The sequence below is a fragment of the Bombus impatiens genome, unplaced genomic scaffold, assembly GCF_000188095.3.
Source record: "Bombus impatiens unplaced genomic scaffold, BIMP_2.2 scf_0381, whole genome shotgun sequence".
In the NCBI taxonomy this organism is placed as follows: Eukaryota; Metazoa; Arthropoda; class Insecta; order Hymenoptera; family Apidae; genus Bombus; species Bombus impatiens.
The window spans coordinates 45,025-54,869 of NT_176800.1; the positions used below are offsets into that span (position 1 = coordinate 45,025).

Sequence of the window (9,845 nt, forward strand, 5' to 3'; positions counted from 1 at the left end):
GTGATTAGTAGGTTGGAGTATGTAGCGGTTGGATGTATGCACTGCTATAATATTTTAATATTTTATTATTTTATTTATTCTTTTAGTTTATTTTATTTATTTATAACTGTGTATTGATTAACTAGTAAATGTTTTATTCTTTTTGTTTATTTATTATTTATTATTTATTTATTGATTTATGGTATTTATTACTTATTGTTCATTATTTAATATATATTGTTGTTATTTATCTATATTGTGGCGTTTTGGGCGCGCATCATCGGGTCTTTAGCAGTATGCAGGCGTTTGACAGGGGAAATTTAGATAGCACAATTACTATAATATTATCATTGTTTGGTTTATTTGTTGACGACCTGGCGAGTTTATGGACAATGATTGGATACTTTTGGACGGTATAGGGGCAGGATGTTGACAACTTGGCGATGTTTATGGACTTGTTTACTATATACAATATGGATAGGCGGTCTAAGGTAAATAAACGTACGGCGCAGGGGTTTTCGGAACCCCCAGACCCCGTCGGGGACACGAGTGGCTTACCAGGCTCGACCCGACGGTTATCATGTTACTGGAAGAACGGCGGGAGGAGGTGGAACCCCAAGCACCCCCTTGTGCGGTAATAGCTACTGGGGAAAAGGAGAAGGGCAAGCTAAAGAAGACGACAGCGGGAGGAGAGAAGCCGAGGATGGTGTCTGACGTGAAACCGAATGAGAATGTGATAATCTCGGTTATTCCGAGGAAAGATGGGGGGAGTGAAGATTTCTGCCCCTTTAATCCGAGTAAGAGGCTTCAGAGGAGTCCTATGATTAGTGAAAGGATGGAGGTTGGAGTGGTCGAGGAATCACAGGGTTCCTTTGCGACTGGAGGGAGCGACCACAGTACGCCAGTAACGGGGAAAGGGCTGGCCTACGCTAAAATGCTGGCCAGGAGGGTGGTTGAGAGGACCGTCAGCGCGAAATCAGCGAGATCGGCTATGGATAGTGAAGCCGAGGATAGTGCGAGAGACGATAAGCAGATTAGCGATGTTGACGACGAGGACTTTGTGATCTCCAGGGCTAAGTTGAAAGGGCTCACACAAGCCATGGCAGGGGTGGTTAAAATGTTCAATGTTGAAGAGGTTAAAGTTGGACAAAGAGAAGGATGAAGGGATAAGGGAGATAGGCAACATGATGAAAGGTATCCTGTCTACCTTGGAGCAGTGTGGGGAACACAAGGAAAGAAGAAGAAGGAGAAGGAGAGAGCCTGTCGAGGTTCAAAAAAAGGGCAGACAGGGCAGAGATGGAGAGGGAAGTGACGATACCCAAGGGCGGATATTCAAAAAGAAAGCTAATATCGCCGGCTGAACGTGCGAGAGTTAAGGAGTATAAGAGGCCCCGAAGAGGAGAGGTCACATACGCCGAGGCGTGTGGGAGGGAGACTAGAGTGATAAGGGGTGACTAAAGCGAGGACTCCGAAGGATGGATGAGGGTAGAAAAAAGGAGGAGGGAAAGGAGAGCTTCCTTAGAGTAAGCTACCTCGATGGTGCGCCCGGGAAGCAACCGGCGGGTTGGTACCGAAGAAAGGGGCGTACCAAGAAACAGGAGGAGGAAGGAAGCCATTCTAGGCAAAGTGGAGGAAGGCTGCGAATGGCTTCATGTATACAAAAAGATAATGGCGGTGAGGAGCTCATTGGAGGGAGCCACGGGGGTTCGTAGGACGAGAGCAGGCCACATCCTCATTGAATTCGACAGGACGACCCTCATTGAATTCGACAAGATCGTGGTGGTTAGCGAGGCGGTGGCCAAATTGAGAGCCGCTTTGACGACGCGGACAAGGCGGAACTGCTGCAGAAGTGTATGGTGGAAACTTGTGACAAGATGTTGAAGAAGGTGAGCTGTACGACAAACAAGAAGTATAGCAATCACTGGTGGAATGAGACGATCGCAGAACTGAGATCTCAGGCTCACAAAGCATTGAGGAAAATAACTAGAGCAAGGAGGAAGGAGGACAGTGGGATCGAAGCCCTTATTAGCAACTACAAAGGGCTAAGAAGACAGCTGAAGAAAGAAATAGCTGAGACTAAAAAGAGAGCCTGGGCCGGATTCTGTGAGATACTAGAAAGGGACTCGTGAGGAAAGCCGTATCGCACGATTATGAACAGATGTGGCAAGAAAGGGCTTCCTAATGACATGCCTGTTAACAAGGTGAAAGAAATTTTAAAAGGCTTGTTCATCATAGGACGCAGACCGGAGCTAAGGGAGGTCGAAGAGCATGACAGGGAGGATATCACCTATAACACGAAGCTTGAGGAGGAAGATGTTAAGAAAATCATTGTTAGAATAAATGAAGTAGAATGAATGGAAAGAAGGCGGTGGGAATAGATGGGGTCCCAGAGGATATTGTTAAGCTGCTAGTATACAACCGAACAGAGCTTCTCACTAATGTGATTAACAATATTACGGACTCTGGTAGGATCCCGTGATGCTGGAAAACAGCAAGAGTCATATTGCTCAGGAAACCGGGTAGGGGACCCTAAGCTCCCTAATGCTTACTGCTGCTGAACATTTTAAATTGGAGAACCGGGTCGTTGAGAAGATGGCCGCAGAGGAGCGGTTGTGGAGGAGAGGTTTCATGATTTTTGTACAAAGGCGATGAAATGCCGGCTTTCTAAAGAAAGGGTGATAGAAGTAGGGAGAACAAGGGAAGGAAGGAGGAGAAGAAGGACCAGAGTCGAGGAGAGAAGATAAAGGATTGGGTGCGTGGTGTAGAGGCCAACCTGAAGTAATGTCGAATGACTGTACCGGGTTGGTGCCTCGAGTACCGTAGCAGAGGAAGAATGAGGAGGGGTTTTTAGTGGGTATGGCGATGTCATCTGGCCGAGTCCTACATAACCCAGAGACGCGGGTCTTTGGGTATGCGTAAAAGCATTTTCCCCTCCTCGCTAAAAAAAAAGTCCAACAGGATATGCTAAATAGCATATAGTGAAAGAACAAATAAAGACAGCATTTTATCTTATCATTGATCACCGTATAACGGATCATATAATAAAATGTACGAAAGAAGAAGCATTTAGACTATGGGGGACTAAGTGGGAGCTAGATACAACAAAACTAGATGCATTTATTGCTCTGCTATATGCCCGCGGTGCATATCAGGCAAAGAACTTAGATGTCTCATGTTTGTGGAATAAAATTTGGAGACCTGCATTTTTTTCAAAAACAACGAGCAGGAATGATTTTACTGAAATTATGAAGTTTACAGGATTTGATAAGAAGAGCGAAAGAAGCCAGCGTTTACGAACCAATAATTTTGCAATGGTATCTACAGTGTGGGACCGATTTATAGAGAATTCACAAAATTGTTATAAATCTGGTGCGTATATTACTGTTGATGAGCAGTTATTTCCGTCGAAGACTAGGTGTAGATTTACCCAGTATATGCAGAACAAACCAGATAAATTCGGCATAAAATTCTGGCTGGCGTGTGATGTCAATAGCAAGTATACAATAAATGGATTTCCCTATTTGGGAAAGGATGAGGAGAGAGAAAATTCAATTCCACTTGGAGAATTCGTTGCTCTGAAGCTGATGGAACCATTCACAGGATGTGGAAGGAACCTAACAACAGATAATTTTTTTACGATTGCATCACTGGCTACAAAGCTATTCGCAAAAAAGAACTACAATCGTTGGAACAATCCGTGAAAATAAACGGGAATTGCCAAAGAGAGCCAAAGATCGAAAGGACAAAATGACTCTGTTTTCAAGCAAATTTTATATTTCGAATCAAATTTTTTTACGGTATATAAACGCAAACCAACAAAAAAAGTGTTTGTGCTAAGTTCCATGCATAAAGCGATAGAAATTGAAAAAAGCAATAAACGTATACCGGAAACGATTAGATTTAATAATACAAAATTTGGAGTAGATGTAGTGGACTAAATGTCAAGGAAATACAGCGTGAAGTCAAAATCTTGTAGGTATTTCTCCAGGTATTTTTCAACATTTTGGACCTAGCTGGAATAAATGCCTGGATTTTGTATAAAGAAACAACCGATGAAAATATTTCAAGACGGGAATTTTTATTCCAATTAGCTACAGAGCTCGCTGTCGAGTATACAGAATCGTGGGAAGAAAATCATGATATAAAACTATCAACAAGTTCCGATACGTTATCACGAAAAACTTGTCAAGTGAGAAATTGTAAAGGTTACAAAACCACAAAAATCTGTTCAACATGCGAGAAATATGTATGCGGCAAATGCACATTTGATAATAAGATAATTTGTAAAAAATGCAGCGGAGTTGAATAAGATATCTCTATATAAATTAAAATGTAATTTTATTTAAGTCTATAATTGAAATTAAATAAATGTAAATTTGGACGAAATTTCCTGACAGATCACCATGTTATATACATTCAGTTATAAATTAATCATTATTTAAGTTAAATTATAAAAACTATTACTTTTTAAATCAGCGGTCATTTTGACCGCGCCCAGTAGGAATAGGTAGCACGAAATGTCGGTAGGTTTAGTGTTAAGCCGTCGGCGTTCGCCGCGTTTACGGACGGCTGGTCTCCTTTTCCTGTTTCCACTTACACGGGGATCGACACTTTCTCGCACGTTCGCGGAATAGTTTGTGATAATAACACAGGCCGGAATCATGCGTCCTTTCCAGCGACCTGGGACGGCTCCGACTTCTTGATCGCCAGTGTCGACGCGGACGGTGGTTAATGTTCATCGCACTCACTTCGACCCTTAATTGGTTTATCTGGTCGTTAAACGTATTAAAAAGCGCGAGCCAGGGAGCCTCAGCCGGTTCCGCGTGCGCCGGGTGGTCCGCTATCGTTGCTACCTGCGAAGTATGTCCCGTATCTCCTTTGAACTCCTCCGCGATGAGGTCCGCTGATCGCATCGAATGCGCCTTATGCGGGCGGCGAGCTTTCTCAGATGGTGATAAAATTGGGACGGTTTCCTATCGCCCATTTTTTCACTCTCCACCAACTTTTTTACGCGATCGCTATCCGAGTCCGTAAGGATGCGAATGAGTTCATTTTTTAATTTCATATACCGTCCGGTGGCTGGCGGGTCCGTCATAACGCTCTCTACCTGCTGGAGAAACTGGTCGTCCAGGCTCTTTGCAAGGGTCGCGAACCTCACGTTATCGGCCGTAATGTTCGCCGCGTCTAGTTGCGTTTCCAACAATGTAAACCAAACAGTAATGTTGGAGGGTTACAGCGAAGGCATTGTAATCGCGACACTACCCGTAACCTTAACATCGTCTTTCGTAGTCGCCATCTTAATGTTTTCTACCACGTCGGGGTCACCAATGTGGAGGTTGTTTACTCATGTTCAACTCCGGGGTTACCAATTTGTAGAGGTTTATGTGTAGAGGGCGGACTCGTTAATTAGATCGCTAATAATTCGTTGATAACTGGTTGATAACTGATCGACAACTGACTGTAAGTCATTTCCTTGCGATCGCGTCCGTTTATTTATACTTGTTGAGATATGTATAATTTTCTGTGCTAGACTGGGTTAAATGCGTAATAGAGATGCTTGTATGTGAGTGTCGGTGTGTGGAGGTGTGTGTGTGTGCGGCGTCTCGGAAACAGATGAGTGTAAACTAGTCAGTCGGTTAACAGTCGGGTGAGGAAGAAAGTGCTGAGACGCGTGCAAGTGAGTATCGATGAATATATAAGGAATCGTCCATGAAATAAATATATTACTATTTTAATATGAATCCTCAGTGTAAATTTAGTGTTCCTATAACATTATTTCGGCTTCAAAGATCCACAATTCTCAACAATACTAGTGAGGGCAGAAACGGAAAATTCGAATTCGTCTACGTTTGACGGTTGCACGAAGCGGCGACATTGTTTTGCCCGGAGTTTATTTGTTCTTACATTACTTGGAACCTAATGGTCTTGATACTCCGAAGCAAAACAACAACATGATTTGAATTGTTCTCTAAATCATGTGCTGCTATATATTATAACCTGTTAACCTCAGTGTTATACTAAGTCAACCACCTCTATTATCCTAACAGAATTGAGGGAACAAACAGTCACCAAAGAAGAATTTTGGACATTCATCGCAGTTATTATAAATATGGGGACAATGCCAGTGGCCAATATACAACAATATTGGTTAAGGCATCAAGCAAGCCACATTCCATTTTATTCCGATACATTTACAAGAGATAGATTTACGCAAATTTTTCGGATGTTACATGTGAAAATAGTTTTAGCACAAGGTACTAACTCTACAACACGTTTGCAGCTGATAAGTAGTTATCTTGATTATATAAACTCCAAATTTTTGAACTATTTTATAACGAGTGAGCAAATTTCCGTCGATGAGTTTCATGTAAAATTCAAAGGTCGAATTTCGTTTATCACGTGCAAGCCGAAAGAAACCCAACAAAGCGGGGTATTTGAATCTATACATTAGCAGATCCTAATACTTGCTGCGTTATCACAAAGCACAGTTGTTATTTTACTTTTCAATTACCAATTCTGAAATACAGCCTCTAAATTATCCGCACTTACTTTTCAGAGAGAATAGTTATATATTCCCGGGTTTTATTTGCGGAATTCTGCCTTATTATGAGAGCCTTACAACGCAAACATTGATAAGACCGGACCTTCCAGTATCCACTAGAATTCCATTACACTTGTATACAATGTTATTGAATAAAATACCCAGATCGCAAAGACATCATATGTTTACAGACCGTTATTACACCAATTACATTTTGGCTACTGAATTGCATAAATTAAAATGTTATTTGACCGGCACAATATTGATAAATAGAAAAGAGTTGCCAGATGGGATAAAAAACTTAAATCTGAAAAAAATACCGATGACAGCTTATCGCATGAATAATAATTTGGTTCTACCGTGGAAGAATAAAAGGATCGCCACATTATTGACAAATTGGCATAATGCAGAGATGCATATCGTGGAAAGAACTCTCGGCCATGGAACTTGCACTGTCGTCAAAGAAGCTATTGTACTTATAAATTACATCAAGTTTGTGGGAGAAGTTGGTAGCGCGAGTTATTTGGGGGGGGGGTGGAAATTTCTTTAATTAATTTATATATTCTATATAGATTAGTAAAAAAGAAAAAGAACGAAAGGTCACTTAACCACCTGTGATTTACCTATAAAAACTTTAGTAGACTAGTTGAGAGGAGATTTTCGACAACCGCGAGATCGAGCTTCGACGTGAACTGCTAATTGTGATGAAATTCGGTTAAGTGGAAAGTTCCATGTAATTTTAAGAGAATGGTTAATCAGAATACGAAGAATCAAAAGAGAATTGGATAGATAACAATACCTTGTGTCCCTATAGATTTATGTACAAATATGAATATTAATATGAATTCTCTCCGGCAAAATAAGTACGGATAGTTTAGAAGTTGTATTTCAGAATTGGCAATTGTAAAGTAAAATAACAACTGTAGTTTCTGATAACGTAGCGAGTATTAATTCTGCAATCAGAATGCTTGAACGACCTAACATTATCAGTGATATGTGTCGAAGTTTAGTGACATGTATCAAATATAGCAGTACCGTAGCGAAAGACAAATTGCAAAGAATGCAGAATCTTGTCAATACCAACCAAATTGGTAACAGACGTGGCAACAAGATGGAACTCTACATATCAAATATTCAATAGACTAATCTAACAGCAATGGGCTGTAATATTAACTTTGTCAACATTAATATTATCATTTTGAATTATTAACAGATTTAGAGTGGAATGCCCTTAGCATAATTGCACCCACTTTAGTGATATTTTTCATACTTGCAGAGGAAATTGATAGAGATAAAATAAATTTGTCTAAAATAATAGCCATTAAAAAGCAACTAATAATTCCATTATATACATCCATGGAATACATTTACCTTGCGACAACAATTAATATATTGTATGGTTTATTACATAAGAGCTGTTGAAGATAATAATTTTTATGTACTAAATACATTATTAGACTCGAGGTTTAAAATTCTGGCCGCAAAGCATTGATTCAGATGACAATATATCGCTTTGGTTGTTCTCGATACCGAAGTCAAAACTACAAATATAAATGTCTCTAAGTAATCTGCAACTGCGATTGAAACAAAAAATTATTTAACATCGACATATGTAAGTAAATAGTAAAAGAGATTCCAATATAAAATATTAACAAATATCCTATTTCATTTTTTATCTGAATGCCCTCAATGTTAATAAAGTTAATTAATTCTTTCTTGGTCAAAATTCTTTCAGCCATCTTTCGGGACAGGAATTTGGTATCCTTGTGAAAGTGGAAGAAGGATATAAGTTGGAAACTCTAGAAACTCTAGTCGGAAACTTGGCTATAGTTATTCAGATCCTCGAACGGGATATATCGAAATTCAATCTCTGAGTTAAACTCACAGACTATTATACAGTTCATTTTAAAAGTCGTGAACCACTAAGTACTAGCAAAGCGACAGGCAGATTAAATCTTAATGCCACAAAGGAACTTTGGAATATATATAAATCTAAATCATAGTTATTTTCAAATTTCTATTTAAATTGGAATTGCTAAAATCCGTCACATTCCCATTTGGTAATGAGCCCAAAGCATTACACTCACTTCGAGACAAATTGTTTACTAAATCCTCCAAATAGATTAATAAGTGGACAGTTATATGGTCTAACAAATCTGTAAATATACCTCAGCAATGGTTATATATGACTTTGACATAGGATAGTATTTCTTTTTTTGCTTTTAAGAATACGGATTAATATGGATATAATTGAATGTAAATAATTATAGTTTCTTTTCGCCTGTTCCAATAATTAATCACGTTGTTCTAATGATAGTTGCGCATCAACAAATATCGAAAGAAATTTCAGACTTGACAACTGTTTTCTTTCTTGGTGAATACTCCAATAACTTTTTCTATATCTTGTCACTCGCTCAGGACATTCCGATCTTCCACCCTTTCTTTTCCCGTCATTCCTCCCTGAGCATATTATTATTGCCCATATTACTCATCCTCATCACTAGACTATAAAAATCACTTCTCCATGATAGACCAGAAGAGAATTCGGTACTGGCGTGCAGTTACCCGTTACGAGTAAAATCTCTTATTTTTCAACGCGTGTCATCAAATTTCGGTAACACTCGAGTACTAAAACTAGAAAGTCTAAATCACGTGACAAATGCTTTAAGTGTATACCACGTATAAGTACACTGAAATATAACATAAATATGTAGAGGATGAGTCGAGTCCGTGATGATTGTGGCTGGTGGCTGTAGATGTCGCTGCTGGGGGTACTGCTATATTTTCTTCCTACTTAGAATCATGGAATAAAACTCGGACTTCGGTCGCCGGGATTCGATCCCGCGTTCCGAACCTAATGCGCATCCATATAACCTAATCCATATAACCAAAATAGAGGCAATGCAATCTAAAATACTTACCGTTTCCGCTGCCAGCCGGTTTGGGTGCGTTGCTATTCTTTCTCCGTACCTTCTTGCACTTTTGTTAATCTCCTCCTTGACCGTTGGTATTCCCAGGTCTTTCCGCATGTCCTCGTTTCTAACATACCATGGGGCGTTTACTATTGTTCTAAGAATTTTAGCTTGGATTGTCTTGAGTATTTTCGATTGCGTTGCCTCTATTTTGGTTATATAGCTCATTGCTGCTGTTCCCCATAGTGCTATTCCGTACGTCCAGATTGGTTTTATGACCATTTTATATATTTTTAGTTTGTTTTCTATGCTTAGTTTGGATTTTCGACTTGTTAGCCAATACATTTGTCTCCTTGCCATCTGTATTTTGTCTATTGTTGCTTTAATATGCTGTTTCCATGTGAGTCGTGAAT

General features: G+C 39.7%; 1 protein-coding gene across 1 annotated transcript; it reads left to right on the top strand.

The window, feature by feature from the left end:
• The first annotated feature begins 2,982 nt into the window (after positions 1 to 2,982).
• LOC112212925 lies at positions 2,983 to 3,749 on the top strand. Its single transcript, XM_024367985.2, has one exon. It carries the CDS (start codon positions 3,225 to 3,227, stop codon positions 3,678 to 3,680), a length of 456 nt encoding a protein of 151 aa, XP_024223753.1. The 5' UTR covers positions 2,983 to 3,224; the 3' UTR covers positions 3,681 to 3,749.
• The last annotated feature ends 6,096 nt before the right edge of the window (positions 3,750 to 9,845 follow it).

Excerpts from the sequence above, each read along its gene's own strand:
- LOC112212925 (XM_024367985.2), top strand. The coding sequence starts at position 3,225 with ATGAAGTTTACAGGATTTGATAAGAAGAGCGAAAGAAGCCAGCGTTTA.